The following is a 25,724-nucleotide window of genomic DNA, read 5'->3' on the forward strand; positions in this document are numbered from 1 at the left end:
AGTTTTTTTCTATGTAGTGTTGTTTGCAGCATGTTGTTATATACAAATATCTGTGTCAAGAAAGATAACCCTTGTTGTGCTGATTTCATATGTTAGTTTCAACTTTGCTTCGTTGTTATTAAGCTTCTCATTATATTCTGCGAATTCTTCATTGGTGCCATCCTATATTAGAAACAGATCATCTGAAAAGTGTGACCACATTATGATCTTTTCTGTGAATTATAATTCTCTGGTGCCCATGCTAGTTGCTGTTCCCACCAGTCCACTTATAGGTTGGCGTAATTTGGTGAGAATGAAAATCCCATTGGGGACCCCTTTGTTTGCTTAAATATTTATTTATTGAACGAGAATACATTATTGTACAGGCCCAAGGCCTGTAATGGCTTCCAGGAAAAATGTTCTCATGTTGCTGGCAGCCAATCAGATTGCTGTAGACTCCAGCAGGAGCGAATTGGCCCAAGGGAAAACAAGCTTGCTGGGCCAATCAAAAGGATCTATTTTTAAAAATTTGGTGCAAGGAACTCTCGCAAAAGTCCATCGAACCCACTGGCCAGCATTACAATAATTTTTTAACGTTAATTTCTCAAATACTACAGAACGGATTTACAACAAATCACATAAAACACAATCTGTGCACCAAGATATAGCTTCCTGCCAAATTTGGTGTAATTCCACTCAGCATTCTTTGTGGTAGTACTGTCTAAAGAAGTTTATGCAAAATGCATAGGGAAATATGCTTTTTTGATCCTCCATTTTTCTCATCCCCCATTTGACGGATCACCCTAAAACTTTCCTGGAAGGAATTTTCTTTTTTGGAGGGGAATGTTTCGTGAAGAGTTGTCAAAAGGCGCCAAAGGTCTGAGCAAACCAAAGACACATTGTCTACGGAAAAGCATTCCTAACTCTACATTGTAAACCCACAATGGTTAGAGGCCTAATTCAGGAATTTGATGCAGTCACCAAAGAATGAGGCCTGTGTATTATAACCTGAGAGTATTTGAAAAAGGTTTTAGACCTGACATCCTTGCCGAGGTATTGCCCCACACGTTTTGCCTTCACCCCCGGTTTTTGCTGCATTCATTTTTATTGTCATTATTACTCTGTGGACTACACCCCTGTTAACCAGTGTTGAAGTGATTGTGCTCTCTACCTAACACAAGGTAAAATAGGCCTACACCTGATTGGTACATTTAATTTATGTATAATTCCCTAGCATATGAGACTAGGTGTATGCAGCGCCTGTAAAATGAAATGCTACTAAGGCGCTGGAACACTCATTGTGGCACCCACTGAAGTAGCAGTGTAAAACATGTCTCAGGCCTGGCACTGGAGCCACTAGTGCAGTTTTAATTCACCATTGGACCTGACAAAAGAAATCTTTTGCTAGGAATACATTTTCCTTTTTAATACTTAGAAGTCTCCAATAAAGTAAGCCCTAACCACACCTAGGACAGAGTGCATGGTATTTGAAAAGTAGGATGTGCGTATTCCAAGTTTTACATCTGTTGAGAGTGTAAAACTCCCAACGTTGTTTTTACTGTTGTAAGGCTATCTCTCCCATAGATTAACACTGGGTTACCATATTATACTTAATAAATGATAATATCAGGTTTGGACCAGATAGAGAACTGCTGCATCCACTCTAATAAATCATAATTTGAAATCCTCTTTAATGATAAAGTTACTATTCTGAAAATGACATTGTTAGAAAGTTGCCATTCTGTCTGCCTAAACCAAATGTGTTGTCCTGTCAGTGTCCAGGGTCACATGACTGTAAATGGTTCTCCTGTGGTGTTTTTTGTATCCCTTCCAGATATGGGGGCAAATGGTACTTGGGTATGGGGCAGAGTGTTGCTCCCCTAAGCAGCATGTCCTGGGGGATGTACTTTCGGAGATTCAAAGGGTAGCTCAAGGCTTGGCCTTTCCTGACTTCTAATGGCTGTCTACCCTGCCACTGACAAATGCAGCTCACACCTACACCTTCCAACCCTTTGTCACCCTAGACATCTTGGAGCCAATCCCAAAAAATGGGGAAGGTTAGACAAAAGGGGCCCCGCCAGCCACAGGTTGGCACGGAGACTAAAAGTGGCAACTATAGGACCTCTCATTAAAACACTAATGGACCTGTGGAAGAATCAGAAGAAAGACTGCCCTGCTGCCTGCAGAAGGAAGATTGGACCTGCTTTCCTTGCCCCAGGCTCTCCCGAAGTAAATCCAAGTTAGCTAACCTGTTTTAACTACAGGTGCACAATAAGCTTCCAGAGGCCACCCTGCACTGCCCAGCTGACCAGCACCAGTGACCTGCCTTAACCCTGCTGCTGGGCTCTGCTGAAGTAAGTCCTGATTCCAAAGAAGTGCCCCCAGACCTTGGACCCTTGCCTGGCATTGACGGGTACTCCGCCCAAACTCCAGGTGAAAAATACAGAAGTTTGGGATACTTGCAAACACAATGTGGACTCTTACCTCTGAAAAACCATTGCCTGCGAGAACTGCTAATGCAAGGTTCCAAAGAGACCTCGACAACTATCAACGTGAATCTCCAAAAACGATCATCTCTTCAACTACAAAAGCAACCGTCTGCAACACCGACCTGCTCTTCGAACTGACAACGACCTCCTTTCGACCCCTCGCATGTACTTGAGTAGGTAACTCTTCAGTGGGATTAACCAGGTCCCTGTATCCGACCCATTCTCTATCGTAGTCGGTGTGAACTCATGGCTACACCCCAGTCTAGTGACACCAGATAACCCAGTGTGGTGCTTTGTACTTTTTGGGGCTATTTTCACCTACAACTTTACAAAGTCATATATTTGGTTTTACTGTCTGGATTTTTATAATTTTCATGTAATTTCATTTAATAAAATGTACTCTATTTTTCTACATAATTGGCCTGCCCAGAACTAAGTTGGCGCCACAAAGGCCTCTCTGAACTCTACTGCAAGGCTTATTACAGGTGCAAAGAAAAACAATCACCTCACTCCTGACCTGAAATCTCTTAACTGGCTTCCTTACGACGCAAGGATTCATTTGAAAATTGCCTGCATGACCCATAAAAACCTTCAATTCAACGCTCCAACATACGCTTCACAAAAACTAGAGCTAACTGGTGGTGGCAGAGTATCTAGAGGCACTACCTTCCTTTTGCTGAAACCACTGAAATTTTATAAGAAGAAAACTTATAACTCAGCCTTCCCGGGCATAGCCCCGAGAATCTGAAACGCCCTTCCCCTTTAAATCAGAATGAATTCCTCCACTGCTTCCTTCAAGAAAGAAGTTAGAAGGATACTGATGAACAGATTTATGCCGAAGAACGCATTAACTTTACTCCAGGACATGATTTATCAAGTAGGCTGCCCGCATGCTTATTTCTCTCAGGCTATGTTCGTATTCTGTTCTACTGGTTGTTGCCTGCCTAGAACATGTTGTTTTCTCTCTAGGGGATTCTGCCGTAACCTTTCCCTCATTGTTTTGGTTGTTATATTTATACATGTCGCCTTGATTATTGTAAAGCGCTCTGATACCTGCAAGAGTCATGTTCGCGCTATATTGCAAATGCTACTTACCAGTATGCATCTGTTCTTGGCATGTAGGGCTGCTGACATTCATATCTGTGCATAGTCCGCCACCTAGTGTTGGGTCCGGATGATTGCACATTGTTGTCCTGGAAGAGTCTTCGAAGTATCACGAGATAGGTGGCTCCTCCCCTGGACTACAGTGCGCATGGGCATCGCCTCCATCCCCAGATTGTTTTTAGCCATTGGCAGAGATGGAGTGAAGAAAGTGAGTGATGACCATGCTATGAGCATATGTGTGTATATGAATAAATACTGCAGCTGCTACAGGCGCCGGGGAGGAGGGTGGGCGATATGAATGTCAGCAGCCCTACATGCCAAGAACAGATGCATACTGGTAAGTAGCATTTGCAGTTCGAGGCATGTGGGCTGCTGAATTCATATCTGTGCATAGAATACATAGCAGTCCCTCCATTAACGGCGGCCGCCCGTGCCAGCTGCAGCAGTCTGAAAAAGCGTTTTTAGAACAGCCTGACCAACAGCTGCCTGCTGTTTGGAATGCACGTCTACACAGTAGTGCTTAGTGAAAGTATGTGTGGTAGACCATGTGGCTGCTCTACAGATGTCTTCTAAGGGAATGTTACCTAGGAAAGCCATAGAGGCCCCCAACTTCCTAGTGGAGTGGGCCCTCGGTGGGATAGTGAGAGTGCGCTTAGCTTTAGCGTAACAGATCTGAATGCACTTTACTATCCATCTAGCAATCCCCGCTTTGGAGATTGCGTTTCCCTTGTGTTGTGTGGCAAAAGCAACAAAAAGTTGTTTTGTTTTGCGGAAATCTTTTGTCCTGTCCACATAGTACATCAAGGCCCTTTTCACATCAAGAGTGTGGAGCATACGCTCCGCCAGCGTCTCTGGGTTTTGGAAAAACACCGGCAATTCAATTGTTTGGTTTATGTGGAACTGTGAGACCACTTTGGGTAAGAATTTAGGGTTAGTGCGGAGCACCACCCTGTTAGCATGTACCTGGAAGAAAGGTTCTTGGATGGTGAGCGCCTGCAGTTCGCTAACCCTCCGTAGCGATGTAATTGCTACTAAGAACGCAACCTTCCAAGTTAAAAACTGGAGCTCACAAGAGTGCAGTGGCTCAAAGGGAGGACCCATCAGCCTTGTAAGAACCACATTGAGATTCCATTCTGGAGCTGGTGGAGTCCTTGGTGGAATGACCCTTTTGAGTCCTTCCAGAAAAGCCTTGATAGCAGGGACCTTAAAGAGTGACAGGTGCTGCCTATTCTGGAGGTATGCTGCCATAGCAGACAGGTGAATGCGGATGGAAGAGTACGCTAGATTACATCGATACAGGTGAAAGAGGTAACATATGATGTTTTGAATGGAAGCATCTAGCGGGTCAATGCTGTGGTCCCCACAGTAGATGACAAACCTCTTCCATTTAGCCGCATAACAAGCTCTAGTAGTGGGCTTCCTTGCCTCCCGAATGATGTCCATGCAATCGGGAGGAAGATTGAGGTAGCCAAACTCTAGGACTTCAGGAGCCAGATCGCCAGGTTGAGCTGTTGCGGATCTGGGTGCTGAATGTCGCCATGGCTCTGCGTCAGAAGGCTGGGAGTGAGATGAAGCCTTTGATGCGGTACCACGGAGAGTTCCAGAAACGTGGTGTACCATGGTTGGCGAGCCCACGTTGGAGCAACCAGGATGAGCGTCATCGAGTGTTGCCTGAGCTTGCGTGCCACCAGCGGTATCAGAGGTGCTGGGGGAAAAGCGTACGCAAATCTGCCTGACCAGTTCATCCACATCGCATTGCCCTGTGAATGGGGGTGTGGGAACCTGGCGGCGAAGCTTTGGCATTTTGCGTTCTCCTTTGTGGCGAACAGGTCTATCTCTGGATGACCCCACTTTTGGAAGTACGGTTGGAGTACTGATGGATGTATCTCCCACTCGTGCATCTGATGGCTGTGCCTGCTGAGCAGATCTGCCATTTGATTGTCCTTGCCCGGGAGATGCTCTGCCATGAGGAAGATGTTCCTCTGAATGGCCCACTTCCACATGCTCTGAGCCAGATGAGACAGCTGTGGAGAGTGTGTACCTCCCTGCTTCTGGATGTAGTACATGGCCGTCATGTTGTCCGTCCGGATCAACACGACCTTGTTGCACAGATGTACTTTGAACGCCTTTAAGGCCATGAAGATTGCCATCAGTTCCAACACATTGATGTGCATCTTCCTTTGCTGAAGTGTCCATAGTCCCTGCACAGTGTAGTGGAGTACATGCGCTCCCCATCCCTGGAGAGAGGCGTCCGTCGTCAGGATGATCTGTGGGACAGGCTCCTGGAATGGTCGGCCCTTGCAAAGGTTTTGTGGATTCCACCAATGCAGAGAGTTGTACGCCCGACCGCTCACCAACACTAGGTCTGTCAGTTGCCCATGAGCCTGAGTCCACTGACGTGCTAGGCACTCCTGAAGCGGACGCATATGTAGTCTCGCGTGCGGGACAATGGAGATGCAGGAGGCCATCATGCCTATCAACTGCATGAACACCTTCGCTGGAAGCGAGTGTTGGGGTCTGAATCGTTGGATCAGCGCCTGGATACTGGCGATTCTCACTGAATTCGGCTGCGCAGTGGCTGCCAGGGTGTCGATTGTCGCGCCCAGATACTGTCGCACGTGGGCGGGCTGGAGATGGGACTTTGGGTAGTTCAGAGAGAATCCCAGATCGTGCAGGAGGTGAATGGTGCGTGACACGTGGTCTACGCACTGCTGTTCCGTCTTTGCTTGAATGAGCCAGTCGTCCAGGTATGGAAAGACGTGGACGTGCTGGCGACGGAGATGCGCCGCCACAGTCGCTAGGCATTTCGTAAATACTCTTGGTGCCGTGGTGACCCCGAACGGCAGGACTCTGAACTGGTAATGCTGGTCTAAGATCGTGAATCTGAGATACTTTCGGTGGGAAGGATGCAGGGGAATATGAAAATAGGCATCCTTCAGATCCAGCGTAGCCAGAAAGTCCCCCTGTTGAAGCAGGGGAAGCACCTGCTGCAATGTGAGCATATGGAAGTGCTCCGAGTTGATGTACCAGTTCAGGGGCCTGAGGTCCAGGATCGGTCTGAGTGATCCGTCCTTTTTGGGGATCAAAAAATACAGGGAGTAAACCCCTGTACCCCGCTCTTGCAATGGAACGAGCTCTATCGCCCCTTTTTGCAGCATGACTAGAACTTCTTGCTGCAACAAGGTCAAGTGCTCGCCGGACATAGCACGGCTTCTTGGCGGTATGTCCGGTGGAATGGACGTAAGTTCTAGACAGTACCCGTACTGGATAAGAGACCTCACCCACCTGTCCGTGGTGATGGACCTCCACGCCGGCAGGAACTGCTGGAGTCTCCCCCCGACAGGTGTCGTGTGATCGGGGGGCAGTGACAAGACGTCACTGCTTGTTGGTGGTGGTGGACCTGGAGCCATTGTTTCCACGTCCCCTGCCTTTGATATTATTGCCTCTGTAGCCACCCCTGCCCTTGTTGTTGTTATACGAGGGCTGGGTGTTACCCTTGTAGTATTGTGTGGACTGGGATGCCTGTCCCCTTGAGGTGCCTCTTGAATTGGAGCGGCGAAAGGAACCACCCCGAAACTGCTGACTTTGTAAAGCCCCCATAGATTTGGCAGTTTCGGTATCTTTTTTCATCTTTTCTAGGGAGGCATCCACCTCAGGGCCAAACAGATGGTCAGGATTCACTGTTAGACTCAATATCGTGGTTTGGATGTCGGGTTTGAACCCCGAGATTCGAAGCCAGGCATGGCGTCTAAGTAACACACTTGTATTGATAGCCCTGGAGGCAGTGTCTGCCACATCTAAGGCACATTTGATGGATGCATTTGTAATGAGTTTACCCTCCTGAATGAGCATCTCTCCCGCCTCCTTGTATTGGTCAGGCAAGTGTTGCAGAATGGCCTCTAATGTGTCATAATGGGCCCTATCATAACGTGCAAGCAGGGCTTGGGTGTTAGAGATCCTCCAGATGTTAGCTGCCTGTGCAGCAATGCGTTTGCCTGATGCCTCAAAGATCTTGGACTCTTTGTCTGGGGGAGGAGCGTCACCAGTAGTCTGCGAATTCGCCCTCTTCCGAGCGTTGGAAACCACCAGGGAGTCCAATGGCAAGTGTCCCTTAATATACGTGGGATCCGTGGGCGCCGCTTTATATTTCCTGTCGATGCGAGGGTTGACCACCCGCGCCCGGGTGGGCTCCTTGAAAACCTCCTGTGCATGTTTCAGCACCCCTTTAAGCATCGGTAGTGTCTTGACTTGCTTTTCGGCTACCGAGAAGGTGTCGAATAAGAAGTCCGCATCCACGGGGTCCGAGTGCAGTTCGACGTCATGGTTCGCTGCAGCTCTCTCTATTAAGGCATTGAAGGCCGCCGAGTCCTCTGTCGGGGACGTCTTGGCGGCGAAAAGTTGAGTGTCCTGACCCGACTGCGGGTCTTCTGCGTCGCCTCCTGCGGCCCAGGGCACATGCTCCTCTTCCGGATCCGAGTACGCAGGATAGGTGTACTCGGCATCTTCCTCGTCCGCATCAGGCGCGGGGGAATGCGTCGGCGAGTGTTCCAAGGCCTGTGGGGACACAGGTTCCATCAGAGCCGAAGAGTCCGCAGAGTACTTCTTGTTCTTGAGCGGAATCTTAAAAGGTTCCAAGGCCGGCTCCGACGTAATCTTTCGTTTGAGGAGCGACAATTTTCCGGTGTTGGCGTCGATGATCACCTCACGACGTTCCTCCACCGCAAGCGGTTGGAGCCGAAGCTTCGACACCACCAAGGCAGCTTTCGGCGTCAATACCTCCTTTGCGTGCCCGCCCTGTTTCGGCGCGAAGGCCTTCGGCGCCGACTTGGGTGGAAGGGTAAAACGAATGGGCGTCTGCTCTTTAGTAGGCTTAGGCGTGAGCGTAGGCGCTACGGTGTCCTGAGCAGGAACCTCAGTGGACTTCCGGATCCGCTGTAAGGAGTCCCCCACTTTTTTCGTAAAGGCTGCCGAGGGCTGAACCGGCTCGAGCGACCCCTCATCTTCGAGAGCCTGATCACCGGTAGACTTCTTCTTCGGCCCCGACGCCCCATGTCTAGGCGCGTCGTCGGCCTGACGTTTCCTCGGAACCGTCTTCGGGTCCATGACCCCCTTCGCCTTCGGCGCCGACCCAGAGGGCTTCGGGTCGGCCATTTTGGCGTGGCTCTTCAAGTCGGCCATTTTCGTTTTCTTGGAAGTTGACGCCTCCAGAACCTTCTTCACCAGCGCAACTTTCAGTTTCGGTTTCGCATCCGAGGGTGCGTGACCCGTTGGCTTCACTTTCGTTTTCTTCAACATAAGTGATGGCTTAGAAATGTCCGTGACCGGGCCCGTAGGCGGGGACGTAGGACTCATAGTTAGATCTTGGGTAAGGCCCGAAGGCGATCCCTCGACCTGGGCCGCATGAAGGGGAATAACCCCTGAGTCTGTATGGAGATGCTCCTCCTCCGAGCTATCTCCCATCGTGGCACAAGCCTGGTCGTCGTCCCCTACCTCGTCGGAGACTTCGGTATAGTCCTCCTCACCCGCGTCGTAGGTCTCCTCCTCGGACGCGGGCCCAGAGTCCGACCCTCGCACGTCGTCTTCTCCCTCGACAGATTCCTGGAAAATGTCATCTGGTGGGGGTGCCGAAGCAGACAACTGAGCCTGGAGCCGATTGGCCCGGCGGATCTTTAAAGTCTTCTTGCTTCGGAATTTTGAACACGCCATACAGGTGTCCTCGCGGTGATCCGGTGACAAGCAGGTATTGCACACAGGGTGCACGTCGAGGTGCGAATATTTAGAGTGACACAGCGGACACTTTTTGAACGGAGTCCGCTCCATAGCAAAGGGTGTAGTGTAGGCCCGTCCGCGTCGAAAGCACGTGGAAGGGCAGTAAGAGATCGGAGCTGAGAGTCAGAAAGAAAACCGTACGCAACTATACCGACGCCCAGCCTAAAGACCTTTTGGTCTCGAGTATAAAGTAGAACAACTATCGGTTCCGACAGAGGGAACCGAAACACATCCGAACCCAATGGCGGAAAAAAACAATCTGGGGATGGAGGCGATGCCCATGCGCACTGTAGTCCAGGGGAGGAGCCACCTATCTCGTGATACTTCGAAGACTCTTCCAGGACAACAATGTGCAATCATCCGGACCCAACACTAGGTGGCGGACTATGCACAGATATGAATTCAGCAGCCCACATGCCTCGAACAAAACTTTATAAATAAATAAAAGTTGTTTGGGATTTTTACTGTGTTGTCTTTAAACAACTGCTGTTTGAGTGCTTCACAAATACTTTACACATCATCTCTAATATAAGCAATGGTGGCTGATAGGGAATGGCGCTGGGGAGGTGGGGGGAGAAAATGTAAAAAAAAAGGAAAGAAAGAAAACTGTAGTGCAGTAGTATACATGAACTGTTTGGTTGGCCCAAGAGAAGTTCATGCACAATTATGGAGTGAAAACCACGTCTCCCCTTGGCCCTTGCTCTGGTCAGCCCCACTTCTCCCCGAGGAACAGAAAAATAAAATGATAATAACATTCAGGTATTATAATTTTATTTTTCCTCTGCACTGCTCTCAAAGCAGTGGGGCGACGCTCCTCAGCCTTAGCAGAGGACTCGCCACTGAAGATAAGAATCACTAATTTTGAGCCAAGCTACCAGAGGGTTAAGCGCAGGTTTATTTTGTGAATTTTGTGGGTCGCAGCGACAAGAATTGTGTTTATTATTTGAATGGGGCTTCCACAACTCTCACTTATAAACCCAATATCTTACAGAAAGCCTTTGTGTAAATTTGTGGTGCAAATACAGGATTCATTAGGGTACAACTCCATATATTAAGGATAGCTTCCCCAGCAACCCGATGGAGGGTCTATCAATCAGAATAAAGGTGGCAACATTTTCAACCAGCTAAAAATCAGGGTTTACTACAGTTGGTCCGTTGATTCAACCCCAAAACTGTGAAGAGCTACAGAAAATGATTTAATTGACATTACAACAGAGAGTATACTGGGTAATCCAGAGGTGGCAAGGGTGCTATTTGTGCAGATTTGATAATACACTACACTAATGGGTCTAGGGGGAGGGGTCTAAATGCAAGGCATGGTCAATGAACCATTTTTCACTCACCAAGTTAAGTAGGCACCACAGTAGTGGGTCTAAGGTGTGGTGCAATGGGTGAGTCCATTGGTAAAGATGTATGGGATCTACAAAGGCAGAGGAGGTGCAGCTGCTAATGAGCTTGGGATGTGAAGTCCTGTGGAATGATGGCTACTGTTTTGTGTCGTGCAGCGACACCTTCAAATACTGTAAATGACATGAGAAAAATGGAAGGACAATCAGCCTGATTCATCAAAGACCCGTTTTGCGAGTCTGTAATAGCGATTCATAAAGAATCGCTATTACAGACTCGCAAAACGGGATTCATGTAGGAATCGCAAAAAAAATGCGATTCCTACACATTCCTTATTTATTTTAGCAAATAAGGAATAACTCCCCATTCTGAATGGGGAGTTATTCCTTATTTGCGATTAGCAATTAGCTAATCGCAAATAAGATAGCGATTTAAAGGGTGCCAGGGGTGTCCCAAGGACACCCTGTAGCACCCCTTAAATGCAAATTTAAACAGGAGTTGCGCACAAACATGTCCAAAGGACATGTGTGTGTGCAACATGCAACTTAGAAAAATGCTTTTAAAAGCATTTTTCTAAGTTTTCGCTATTTACCACGAGGTTTGACCTTGCGGTAAATAGCGGACCGAAATTGCGAATTCGCAATTTTAAAATGGATGATGAATTGCATTTAAGGAATCTCAAATAGAGATTCCTTAAATGTAATTCCTCGCAAAATAGCGAAATCGCTATTACCGATTTTTGCATTTGGGATGATGAATCCCAAATGCACTAATTGTGCTCGCAAAGGGCCAGATTCTGAGAATCTGGCCCTTTGCGAGCGCAATTCAGCTTCATGAATCTGGCTGATAATTCTGTATTTGTGGGAAATGCTAGAGAAGGAAATCAAAAGGATTGCATGGTGAGGTTATCCTCTGGCCACCCACAGCTGATTACATGATGTCACCTGTATCACGTCAAAAGATGGGACATTTCTGGTTCACATATGTGATTCTCTGCAGATCAGTGGCCCACTCTGTAACTGCAAAGAGTACCATAGGTGTCACACTGGAGGTTCTTAGCGGTTATTAAAAGGTCTATGGGTTCCTCTCTGAGAAGCTGTGAGGGTCAAACCACTGGAGTAGTTGAGATAGGTGAAATCTAAAACCGGAATCTAAATAGATTCATGAAAGAGAAGAATTAGTAGAAAAAACCTGAGGGGGGAAATGGCATGAGGTCTGGTTTTAGATCCTACTTGCCCCTAAGAGTCTCAAAGATTGACGATGCTATAGAAAGACGCCAGTAGCTTTCCAACTTACACCTGGCCTTCCGAGCTGCAAATTCCTGTGATGTGAGTTGAAGGATTCAGGGATGGAGTGGAGTGCCAGTCTGATGATGGCAACCACGAGGAAGAGAGAAACTAAGCGGCGCAGGTGGTGGTGGGTGGTGGCGGGGACAGTAGCTGGAATAAAACAAGGGACTCCTATGGAGCTACCATGGTTGACCTATTTGGGCTGGGAGCCAGGAAAACAGTAAAAAATAGAAGCAAGGCAAAATACAGTGCAGCAGAACAGGCACTGGACCCCTGCTTGGGTAAACAGTAATTTGTGCTCAAACTACTACAAAGGCACTCGCTCTATGCACTACACACCCATATGAAATATCAATACGAGTGCTTAACCATGATCAACTAAAAAACAAACACACCGCGATATACAATTTTGTTGCTAGTTGCATAACAGTAGCCAATTTTGAAAAAAAAACATCATTAATTATCCATAAGGCACCGACTTGGCATATAGATTTTACCTGAATACTCTTCACACCAGCTCGACAAAAGTATCTCTTGATTTCCAAATCAATTTCACAGTTACCTACAAAGCTAAATAAGAAAGAGAAAAATCTGTGAGACAATAGCAGCCATAGGGAACTAACATTGTTCTTGCATATTTGTGGCAGTAATCCTAATGGTTATCTTACATGATTATTTATTTATATCACATTACTGCGACTACTTCATTTCAAATGAAGTTGAACTTCCTTAGAACTTTCTTAAACCTCGAACCCCCCAAAAAAACAAGAATTTTTAAATGTTATTTATTCCATGTTACATTTCAGCCTATGCACTGTAATCTTATGTTGAATGTCATCTTGAACAATGGCCTACTGGCACAGAAGGTTAAATATCCATGAAAGTATTTAGTTTTACATTCTATAAAACGTGTTTGAAAAATGAAGGTGATAGAATGGAAAGGGAGACGAATAACCAACATTGCTTGAGACTTTCAGATCAGAGAGGGAAAAGTGCGTGCGCGTTTCGTCTGTATGAGGGTAACAATTGCTGTTGAAATTCGACAGACACCTCACCATACCCGACTGCAATCACCTGCACCCTACTATTTAACAGAAAAACACACTTGTTATGGGGGTGTAAGACCCCAAACTCCCCTCTGGAGTAATGGCCCTTAACACAAAAGGGACGAAGTAGCAAGGTCGGATTTTGGAATCAAAATATAAAAATTCAGTGTAATATGAATGCTCACAATTGTCACTGTTCATGCGGAACAATGCGGACACGCACAGGAAACCTCTTACAAAACGGCCGGAATAATGACATAAGTGACAAATAATTAACACAGTCAGGTGCAATTGTTGTGAGCTCGAAATAAAGACTTAAATATGGTTTGCTGTGTATTTTCCCACAGAGTGAACTATGCCTCGAAATACATTAGTGAAAAGTGCATATTGATCATCCGTGTATCGCCTGCATAGTGATTCATTCTTTGCTCAACCTGGAGCGTTTAGACCCCTGGTATAAATAGAGGCACCAAAATCTCCGACATAAAAAACATTTTCACAGGATGTTGTTTCTGTAATTCGTATTTACAGCCCAGTGTAAAGCAACGTGGTCGAATTATTTTTGCGTCCACTTTATGTGTGTTACTGACACTTTTTGCTCTTAGGTTTCACGTTAGCCAAGACCGTTTTATTTTATTATAATTTTTTATATACTGTTTTTTGTTGCGTTTCAAACAGCACACTTAGAACAATATCTTCGCTGCGGAGCACCCCAGTATGCACTTAAGTGAAAAGACTGTGCTGTGGCACAGTCAATAAAGCATGAATAAATGAATGCAATCAAAACAATCCTCAAACTTAAACAAAGATATACAAAATCTTGCTGCTTGCACCAATGCCAGACAGATTGACCTTTTCTTAGATCTGTGTTAGCCAAGACCTTTTGATTTTACTAAAACTATGTGTACTTCATAGTTACTTCTAGGGGTGGGGGGAGGTAAAACTTAAACCTAATCCATACCTGGCAAGGTGACTTCGGAAAGAAGGCTCAGGAGGAGCCCTGCGGACCCACGCTACGCCACACAGCATCACCCTCCGCGACCGCTATCACCAGGCACGCCACCGCCGCTCCGGGACTCCAAATCCCGGCAGCCTTAGCGGCGGCGGCGCGTTCCCTGACGCGCGATCAAGGCGCCAGGAGGGGCGTTAAAATCAGTAAGCCCTCGGTGGAGCGGGGGGAGGTAAAACTTAAACCTAATCCATACCTGGCAAGGTGACTTCGGAAAGAAGGCTCAGGAGGAGCCCTGCGGACCCACGCTACGCCACACAGCATCACCCTCAGCGACCGCTATCACCAGGCACGCCACCGCCGCTCCGGGACTCCAAATCCCGGCAGCCTTAGCGGCGGCGGCGCGTTCCCTGACGCGCGATCAAGGTGCCAGGAGGGGCGTTAAAATCAGTAAGCCCCCAGCTCTGCGGGACGCGAGCGGGACGCCCGTGGCGAAGCCCGGGCAAAGGCGGGCCCTCTACGGCCCTCCAAGGCCATACAAGGCACGGCCCGGCCACCCCTCTAACGTGAGTAGCTCCTATACTGTCTATTGACTGACTCTTATTAACCTTGTCATTATCCCCTATCTTGGAGTGTGAAACATATGGCGATGTCAGATATAGAGGGACACACTCCTTTAACAGGAACTCCTATTATGGGCCCCCTAGATAAATTCTTCTTCACAACAACTGCCGATCTTGACCGAGATTTGGCTATGGCAGAGCGCCGTATTGCCCGCCGTCAATCAATTGAGTTACTGAAACACACTATTTTAGAACCCACTGCGACAGTGACTTCTGAGGTCCAATCCTTGAATTCTACTCACCTTAATACAGATGCAGATCTGTTTAATACGGACAATCTCCCTCTAATTTTTCAATCTAGTCCATCGGCTTCCCTTCATCCTGAGCAACTTTCCCCCTCAAATAACAATAGTATCATCGATCTCATCGACCTTGTTACTCCAAATTTAGCAAAGATTTCTGAGTTCGTAAATTTAAGCACTACGGCTGTTACCTTAAACATTTCGGAAGTATTATTACCTCCTGATGGTAAACAGTCTACATCTCCTGTGCTTACAAATTCTGTTCCTCATAAAAATCAAGCTAAAAGGAAACAGTCTATTATTAGATCGCCCCCAAAGAAGCGCAGGAAACGAGGCTCGGCTAAAACAGAAACTCCTACATACAAGCAACCACATTCAAAGGATTTACTTAGACAAGAACTCCTTCAAATAGCGGAAGGGGTACCCATTGCTACCAAAAAAACCTTGACTTCAAACGTACCACCATCCATTAAGGATTTTGTGGATGCAATGGAACATCTCCTAAAAGCTCTACTTATTCCAATAGTAGAAAGAGTAAAGAGAATTGGAATACAATTGGAAAATCTAATAGGAGGTTCTACTCACAATATTACAACTAAAAAGGATTTACCAAACACCGTGAACGCAAAAGATGGCGAAAGAAACTCTAACCCGGGAAAAACAACTGTAGAAAATAAAATCACGAAGGAAACAAAAACTCTAATCAAACAAACACCCGTAATTATATCTAAGCCAGTAACTAAGGCCCCAATTGTCCAACATAAACCGACGCAAAATACAATGTCACAATCTGCGCAAATAAACTCCCTTATAAACTCTGCAAAAATGGGAAACGCAAAAAACAACTCAAACATCCACAAGAGTGACTCTAACAATAGAAGACCAACTCGGATAAGAAATGCGGACTTACCCCCCGCAGCCTCACAAAATGTCACTGTGTTAACTGGGGTTCCTCCACTACCAACTACAGGAGTGTATGAAAATCACGCCAGTCTTAAAAACAAGGTGATATACTGGCTCAAAAATAATAGGCCTCTTCCACCCCATCTCAATGGAGATATTATTATGGTGAGAAGAACGAACTGGGTGGGTATACGCCCTAAAGATATAGAAGGTGACGTTATTATTATTACATTCAAAGATCCCAGAGTTACGTCACACATCAGGGATTGGTATTCAGATTTCCATAATGGCCCGATAACACCTAAGTCCCTTTCTTATTTCTACCCTGAAGCTTTAATGCGTCCGAAAACTCACCAGCCTAAGCCCTATTTTGGTAATTTTACCTTCCAAGAGCATAGAAGACCATCTTATTATAACCATCCATCTAGATATGGAATCAGGGAAAATATTTTGCCACCTCAAAGTCCCTATCATAACATAGGTCATCCATGGGATATTAAATATCCCTCGACGCACGGCTATGCTCCTGTGGGATATGGTCAATTGTTTCCACCTCAAATTCCTTCATGGAATTTCCCCTGCTATAACCAATATGAGCCACTCTATGGTCTGGATGACATAGAATGACTTACTCCTAAGAAAGTGGACTATCAACCTAGGGAGACTTTACCTGCCATTTTGTGCAATGATTCTTTGAGAAAGGCCTCTCTGACCAATAGCATCTCAGACACACGAATAGTTAATATGATAGAAAAAGGGGATACACTAAAAAAAACAACGAGACAGATAGCCCGTGAAAGTACTCCAAATATACGGTCTATCAGTGGGGGGAATAGTAAACCTCCTGCCACATTAGAGATGCTCTGCTGGAATCTGGCAGGTATTAATTCAAAAATTATACTACCTACTTGGTTGGAGGTGGTAAATTTATACCCTGTATTGTGTTTTCAAGAAACCTGGGCGTTGCCCCTACACATTTACTGGGCTACCAGACCTTCCATTCATCTGCAATAGCAAGTAACCAGGGTAGACATAGTGGGGGTCTCTGTACGTATATAAGTGTCGCAATAGGTCATAAGATAGTAAAAAAGATATTAAGGACATCTTATCAAATAATTGCCATGGACGTTGGCTCCTCCATGACACTGCTGATAATTAACTTCTATAACAATATGTCCCCAGAGCCATTGGAAAAAGTATTACAAGAGTTACACCGCACAGTGCTCACACTTAAAGAAATACGTGGCGGCGAGTGTGTGATAATCTTTATGGGTGATTTTAACTGTTACATATTCCAAATGCTATGAAGGGCATGTGTGACATCTCCATAGAAATGGATACTAGTATTAAGGATGATACTCCTAACCATCATTTTATACATTCAAACTCAGGGGATTTAATCAATAATTTTTTGGCCTCTTTTAATTTAGAATTTGCTAACAATTTAACCCTCCCACGTAGACCTTTTAAACCCAGCTTTCATGGTAGAGGCATAAATTCGACTATCGATTTTATTCTTTTTTCACAGATGTATGCCCCACTAATATCCTCCTGGAACACTTTGGACCACTTATATGGGGATCATTATCCCCTAGCCTTATCCGTCGTGTTGCCCTCCCTAGTCTCTATGCATAATAATCCTAAAGTCAACTATGAGCAACCAATCGTTTTGGGGGCTCACAATGGATATACCATCAAATGGGACAAAATCAATCCTGCCAGACTGTTGAAGGACTTATTGACGATGAGGTGGGAGGAGATACATATTTGCCTCTCCTTAAATGAACAGCCTCACTACGTCCGAGAAGCCTTCTTGAGAATACAGACCAGTCTCAGAAAATTGCTTACACGACAGTTCAAGACAGGGGCCATCACCCCCAAAGTTTGGTTTGACAAACACTGTTCCATAGCTTTAAAGACATTAAAGAATCTTTTGCATAAAACTCCAAAACCAACTACGGAGATTCGACAAGCCAAACTTATTTATCGTCTGGCTATTAAAAATAGAAAAAAAGTATTGAAGGAGGAAGCATGGCAAAAATTGGTATCAACATCTGAAAATCGAGATCTCTCGGCTTTCTGGAAATTTATAAATACTCCGCTCCCATGGGTAAAGATGCCGGAGAGAAATATGGACCTGGCAATTGATGGTGAGACGTGGGCCGCTTATTTTCAAAACCTATATAGTCAACCTACATCAACGACATTAGAACCAAAGACCTCATCATCCATAGACCTGCTTGATGTAACTTATTCCAATATTGTCTTCAGGTGGGAAGAGGTGGAGATGGCGATAAGGGAGAGCCCAGCTGGTAAGGCACCAGGCCCGGACGCCATCCCAACAGATGTTTTCAAAGCAGAAATATCCTTTTGGGCACCAATACTGACCTCTGCCTTGAACTCCACGACTACTTCAGGCCACTTCCCATCCTGGGATGAGGCTGTAGTGATACCCATCTTCAAAAAGGGTGATAGGCATTCTCCATCTTGCTATAGGCCTATCTCCCTGCTTGATTCCCTAATGAAGATCGCGGGCCGTATTATTCTGAAACGTCTTGAAGCATGGGTAGTCGAGAAAAACATACTTTCAGGAGAGGTACAGTTGAACAAACCCTGAACCTACATCTTATTATATCCAAATACGTTGATACAAAAAACGGTAACCTGTATGTTACTTATGTAGACTTAAGCTCTGCTTTTGACTGTGTAATCCATGAACAACTTTGGGATATACTGGAACTTTTAGGAGTAGATCCATCAATACTCATCTTTATAAAGAATTTGTATAGAAACGCAGGAGCTAGAGTTAGATATGGCCTAAAAGGAGAGTGCTCGCCAAGATTTTCCATAAATAGAGGGGTTAGGCAGGGGTGCATATTGGCCCCAATGCTCTTCTCCCTCTATATAAACGCAATAGGAGATCATCTAAAAAACTTTGAATGTGATTATCCAAAGGTGGCAGGGCACTCAATCCCTATCTTGCTCTATGCCGATGACGCGGCTATACTTTCACAAACTAGAGTGGGGCTACAAAGGGCAGTCACGGCATTCAGAGACTTTATGTACAATAAAGGCCTAAGAGTCAATATTGGGAAAACTTACTCAATGGTCTGCAACAAAAAGATAAATAAAAGATCATGCCCCATTTATATTGAGGAGCAAAGACTAGAGACAGTGGACAATTTCACGTATTTGGGCATTTCTGTAAATCGACATGCCTCCTGGAAGTCGGCAGTTAAAATGAGGAAACTTGCCCTTGTTAGAGCTGTTGGTGGGCTCAGAGACTTTGCCGGAAGAATAGGTGGGAGGCCTGTTAAACAGCTAATTGTTCTTTATAAAACAAAATGTATTTCAACAGCTATCTATGGGGCCGGCCTATGGGGCATTGAAAAAAATATTGCCTCTATTCAAATAGAGGAAAATAATTTCCTACGGTATTTATTGGCAACACCCAAATCTACTTCCGTATACATGATGCACATTGAGTTAGACTTACCATTTATTTCAGACTTAATTAAAGTGGAGCCTCCACTTTTGTGGCATAAAATTTGGACCACTATTGAAACAGATCTGAATCGCGAAGTGATATTGGACATTCTTAAACAGGAGGGGGCAAGACACACGAAATGGCTGGCCTACATTAAAAACTTTTTTGTGGAAATTGGTCACCCAGAGTACTTTTCTGATCCTTTGACCTTGGACCTTATTTCAAGAAAAAACTTGAGAAAAACTCTGGAGATTAAAAGATGGAATCATCAAAAATTAAATACAACACTCCAGGCGTACCAAAGGGTGACGCAGCACAAGGGGCTTCAAGCATACCGGTCTACTGACTTCTCTTGTTATGCTAGAATGCTGCTTGCCAGATTTAGACTGGGGTCATTTTTCCGTCTTATAACTTTTCCAGTAGGAAATGACTGGTCCCGAAATCTGAGTCCTTGTCCATGCGATGATACTTCTGTGCAATCAAATATCCATACCATCTTATTTTGTACTTATTATGCGATTCTCAGGAAAACATTATTGAAACCCCTACTAAAGAGATGGGGCCTGAGGTCTTGTAAGGACGCCTATGAGCGACTACAGATGTTAGAGGATAGAGAAGTTATTTGTATCATGGAACAGTATTTGAAGTTGTTGATTAAATTTAGGAAAACTCTGCAAGGCCCTATATAAACAAGCTGTTTTTTAGATTCTTTTATAATAACGCTTAATCATGATAAGACTGGTTCCCCTGATCTTTCTTTTTAATTGGTAATATTTTTTCCGATATACTTTTCCATTTTTATCTATTTTAACGAATTGATCAAATGAATTGTTTTATATTTTCTTCTGCTATGTATGCTTGTATGATATTCTTTGAAATATCGAATAAAGCTTATTTGATTTGATTTGATTTACTTCTAGGGGTTTCCATCAAAGTTTATTCATTAGTCTGTGGTTAGTGTAATTCACATTTTTCTTCCATCCACTCCAGCATCCATTAAGGGGCAATGTATCAGCCTACTTCAGCCATTAGCTGACTTTACTACAAGTTACAGTGCAGCCCTTTCACACTGGTTCAGTATCCAATGGGGTAACCCAGTATCCCTATGAACCTGGGCAGCAAGATAATGTTATAAACAATAGGTTCATTCGGGTGCAAAAATATTTCTTTTCAATTTCATAAACATATGAAGTATTCAACAATTTCTTTTACTCAAGAACAGTTCTAGAGAAAATGAGAATCCAAAACCATCTACGTATTCATGCAATATTTTATAAATCGTATTCATTCATAGATATTCGAAATGCATATCTTTCGACATAAAAAAGGCTGAACAAAAGTGAACAATTGGTGCTCTTCGTGAAATAAAGTGCTTTGTGCTCACGGCGCAAGTGAAATATACAGTATATACAGACAATATGTACAAGGGGATGTGCAAGAAGATCCAGAGTGGCCTGTGTTATTTCTACTGTAAACTGCAAATGTCAGTATTCAATACAGAGTCTTCAAAGAGTAGGTCCACAAAATCTATTCGTCGACGTTTCGACCCTCAGAAAGCACACTTGGGGTGTCTAGACGGTTCTTCATCAGGACTTTTTTATGTGGAAAGATATGCATTTCGAATATCTATGAATGAATATGATTTATAAAATATTGCATGAATACGTAGATGGTTTTGGATTCTCATTTTGATTGTAGCGAGAGTATGTGTAAAATGCAAACCACCGACAGGCGTAAGTGCATAAATGGTTGTAAGTACCATGGGGTGTTACCCCAAACCCTGTCCCTTGATGCTTGTTTCCGGTACAGGAAAAACCTGGCTTGGCAGTTCGGCCTGGACTGTTCCCATGAAGCTCAGGGTTAAGAATGATTTGCAAATGGCTGGGTCTGAACTGGGGTGGTGAAGTGAGCTAAAGAACGATGATGGATTCAACCCAGATCTGTGACTGGGGGTGAGTGTCTGAAAAGTTTCAGCGCTCCGTCTACCATCTCCTTTTGTTTGCCCTAAGTTGCCAGGGTATGCCCAGACATGGGTCCCTTGCTCACTTTGCCACTGGATTCAAGCTAGTCCGGCTGAAGAGGGTTGTTACCCAGAAAGTGGTCCCAGGCTGCTTGTTTCCGGTCCAGGGAAGACCTGGCTTGGCAGTTCGGGCTGGACTGTTCCCATGAAGCACAGGGTCAAGACTGATTTGCATTTGGCTGGGTCTAAACTGGGGTGGCGAAGTGAGCTAAAGAACAATGATGGATTCAACCCAGATCTGTGACTATGGGCGAGTTTTGAAAAGTTTCAGTGCTCCGTCTGTCACCTTCTTGTGTTTGTGCTGCGTAAGTACCAATTGCACAATAGTTTGCAGTTATGCTCGGGGTCTAAACTACATGTTAGTCTGAAACATATTTATTTTGGAATCAACCTATTAGAAATGCCAGGGTGGCCAAGCAGCATGGCCGACAGGACGTGAGCTCCGCCAGCTCCCGTCCCGAGGACCCAGTTATCCTTCAAATAGATCCTGCCTGGGCTGTTTTTCCCTGGATTTACGAATCTGAAGTTTCCCTCATACTAGGGGGACCCCCGCGCTGGAGGGGCGGCTAGTGGAATCCTCGCAAACTGCACCGGAGATCCTGCGGGCGCTCTGGGGGCTCCGGAGTGATCTACGTGAGACCGAGGTCTGGGCCTACACCTGAGCGTCGCAGCAGAGGCGGCCCCTTCATACGCGGCTTCCAGCTAGCCCAGAGTCGGGCCCAGCCTCGGCGGAGCTTGCTCTCGTCTGGGGCTGCGTCTGGCGAGCGTTGGTGTGCGGCTGGGTGTCATCGGGCGGCCTCGGCAGTTTAGAGGGCCTTGCTCCTGTGAAGAGGAATTGCGGCGCCCACCCCTCTCCCTGACGCTATATTGGAGCGGAGCCTCCCGCTGGGAGAGCGCCCCTGCGGTGAGCTTCCATCTACTCTCTGGGGCCCTGGGGGCTGACGAGCGGCCTGAGACAGACCGAGGTCCCGGACATCGGGGGACGCGCGCGATTGGGTCGGCGCCCCTCCCCCACTGAGCCGCCATCTTGCCCTGACGCTGTGGCGCTTGTCTCCCTGCGCCGCGGCAGCGCACCAGCTGGAGGCCCGCTGGTCCGCACCGCACTGTCATCGGGCGTTCCCTATGGAAGGGCGCCCCTGAAGTCTTAGGAGTCGTGCTGCTGCTTCTTGGAGGTGAGTGACAACGTTCCTGGCGCCCCACTCGGCGCGAGGGCCTTGCCACCTGTATCGGCCGGATTGCCTGAGCTCCCACCGCCTGACCCAGCGGGTGGGTTGTATGCCGCTGAACGCTCCTTCGCTGGGCGCTAGCTGGAGTGCTGGACTCCTGCGTCTGCAGTCATGGCTATACTAAGAGAAGTGGACTGCCCCTCCGCCCTTGCTTGACCCTACTGACCCTCTGATTTGGCTAGACGCCTCCCAGGCTGCAGTTGCCTGAAGCTACCTAGAGCAAAGTCATATCACCTGCCATTCCCATCTTCAGTTTACAAAAGGGGGTGGTGATGAACAGAGTGTCTGAATTGAGCAGACCACTCTTACCCAGTCCAAAGATCAGGGCTTGATCCATCACCGTTATTTATCTCACTGCCCCATCCCAGCTCAGAACCTGGCTATATGCAAATCAGTCTGTCCCTGGCCCAGTGCATCATGGGAACAGGGCAGACTAAACTACCAAGCCAATTCTTTACCAGAAAGGAGCCAAGCTACCGGGGACCGGTTTCTGGCATTTCAGCCTCTTCGGCCCGGCTTGCTTGAATCCTGATGGAGCAGTGAGAAAGGGACTCATGTCTGAGTATACCCTGCCACACCTATAGTGGCCAAAATCGATTTACAAAAGGGGGTGGTGATGAACAGAGTGTCTGAATTGAGCAGACCACTCTTACCCAGTCCAAAGATCAGGGCTTGATCCATCACCGTTATTTATCTCACTGCCCCATCCCAGCTCAGAACCTGGCTATATGCAAATCAGTCTGTCCCTGGCCCAGTGCATCATGGGAACAGGGCAGACTAAACTACCAAGCCAATTCTTTACCAGAAAGGAGCCAAGCTACCGGGGACCGGTTTCTGGCATTTCAGCCTCTTCGGCCCGGCTTGCTTGAATCCTGATGGAGCAGTGAGAAAGGGACTCATGTCTGAGTATACCCTGCCACACCTATAGTGGCCAAAATCGATTTACAAAAGGGGGTGGTGATGAACAGAGTGTCTGAATTGAGCAGACCACTCTTACCCAGTCCAAAGATCAGGGCTTGATCCATCACCGTTATTTATCTCACTGCCCCATCCCAGCTCAGAACCTGGCTATATGCAAATCAGTCTGTCCCTGGCCCAGTGCATCATGGGAACAGGGCAGACTAAACTACCAAGCCAATTCTTTACCAGAAAGGAGCCAAGCTACCGGGGACCGGTTTCTGGCATTTCAGCCTCTTCGGCCCGGCTTGCTTGAATCCTGATGGAGCAGTGAGAAAGGGACTCATGTCTGAGTATACCCTGCCACACCTATAGTGGCCAAAATCGATTTACAAAAGGGGGTGGTGATGAACAGAGTGTCTGAATTGAGCAGACCACTCTTACCCAGTCCAAAGATCAGGGCTTGATCCATCACCGTTATTTATCTCACTGCCCCATCCCAGCTCAGAACCTGGCTATATGCAAATCAGTCTGTCCCTGGCCCAGTGCATCATGGGAACAGGGCAGACTAAACTACCAAGCCAATTCTTTACCAGAAAGGAGCCAAGCTACCGGGGACCGGTTTCTGGCTTTCAGCCTCTTCGGCCCGGCTTGCTTGAATCCTGATATTTTTGTCCACCCTAAGCGTGGAAGGGTATTCTCAGATGTGAGACCCTTGCTCATTGCACCATCAGGATTCAAGCAAACCGGGCCGAAGACGGCTGTAATGCCAGAAACCGGTCCCCGGGAGCTTGTTTCCTTCCCAGTGTAAGAATTGGCTTTTGTAGTTTGGTTTGCCCTGTTCCCATCATGCACTGGGACAGGAACAGACTAATTTGCATACAGCCAGGTTCTGAAACTGGGATGGTGCAGTGAGCTAAAAAACGGTGTTGGATCTAGCCCTGATCTCTTGACTGGGTGAGAGCTTTCTGCTTAATTCAGAGACTCTGTCCCTCACCACCCCTTGTTGCAAATATTTTTGTCCACCCTAAGCGTGGAAGGGTATTCTCAGATGTGAGACCCTTGCTCATTGCACCATCAGGATTCAAGCAAACCGGGCCGAAGACGGCTGTAATGCCAGAAACCGGTCCCCGGGAGCTTGTTTCCTTCCCAGTGTAAGAATTGGCTTTTGTAGTTTGGTTTGCCCTGTTCCCATCATGCACTGGGACAGGAACAGACTAATTTGCATACAGCCAGGTTCTGAAACTGGGATGGTGCAGTGAGCTAAAAAACGGTGTTGGATCTAGCCCTGATCTCTTGACTGGGTGAGAGCTTTCTGCTTAATTCAGAGACTCTGTCCCTCACCACCCCTTGTTGTAAATATTTTTGTCCACCCTAAGCGTGGAAGGGTATTCTCAGATGTGAGACCCTTGCTCATTGCACCATCAGGATTCAAGCAAACCGGGCCGAAGACGGCTGTAATGCCAGAAACCGGTCCCCGGGAGCTTGTTTCCTTCCCAGTGTAAGAATTGGCTTTTGTAGTTTGGTTTGCCCTGTTCCCATCATGCACTGGGACAGGAACAGACTAATTTGCATACAGCCAGGTTCTGAAACTGGGATGGTGCAGTGAGCTAAAAAACGGTGTTGGATCTAGCCCTGATCTCTTGACTGGGTGAGAGCTTTCTGCTTAATTCAGAGACTCTGTCCCTCACCACCCCTTGTTGTAAATATTTTTGTCCACCCTAAGCGTGGAAGGGTATTCTCAGATGTGAGACCCTTGCTCATTGCACCATCAGGATTCAAGCAAACCGGGCCGAAGACGGCTGTAATGCCAGAAACCGGTCCCCGGGAGCTTGTTTCCTTCCCAGTGTAAGAATTGGCTTTTGTAGTTTGGTTTGCCCTGTTCCCATCATGCACTGGGACAGGAACAGACTAATTTGCATACAGCCAGGTTCTGAAACTGGGATGGTGCAGTGAGCTAAAAAACGGTGTTGGATCTAGCCCTGATCTCTTGACTGGGTGAGAGCTTTCTGCTTAATTCAGAGACTCTGTCCCTCACCACCCCTTGTTGTAAATATTTTTGTCCACCCTAAGCGTGGAAGGGTATTCTCAGATGTGAGACCCTTGCTCATTGCACCATCAGGATTCAAGCAAACCGGGCCGAAGACGGCTGTAATGCCAGAAACCGGTCCCCGGGAGCTTGTTTCCTTCCCAGTGTAAGAATTGGCTTTTGTAGTTTGGTTTGCCCTGTTCCCATCATGCACTGGGACAGGAACAGACTAATTTGCATACAGCCAGGTTCTGAAACTGGGATGGTGCAGTGAGCTAAAAAACGGTGTTGGATCTAGCCCTGATCTCTTGACTGGGTGAGAGCT

At 46.5% G+C, this 25,724-nt stretch overlaps 1 protein-coding gene across 4 annotated transcripts in view; it reads right to left on the reverse strand.

The window, feature by feature from the left end:
- Nucleotides 1–25,724, reverse strand: part of ESYT2 (extended synaptotagmin 2) — a 556,590-nt gene that overhangs the window by 232,969 nt on the left and 297,897 nt on the right. For all 4 annotated transcript variants that reach the window (XM_086941503.1, XM_086941502.1, XM_086941501.1 and 1 more), the window contains exon 5: nt 12,475–12,547. In XM_086941503.1, the coding sequence (XP_086797629.1) occupies nt 12,475–12,547 (73 nt within the window). The remainder of the gene's footprint in view (nt 1–12,474; nt 12,548–25,724) is intronic.

Source organism: Lissotriton vulgaris, chromosome 10, assembly GCF_964263255.1.
Source record: "Lissotriton vulgaris chromosome 10, aLisVul1.2, whole genome shotgun sequence".
NCBI lineage: Eukaryota > Metazoa > Chordata > Amphibia > Caudata > Salamandridae > Lissotriton > Lissotriton vulgaris.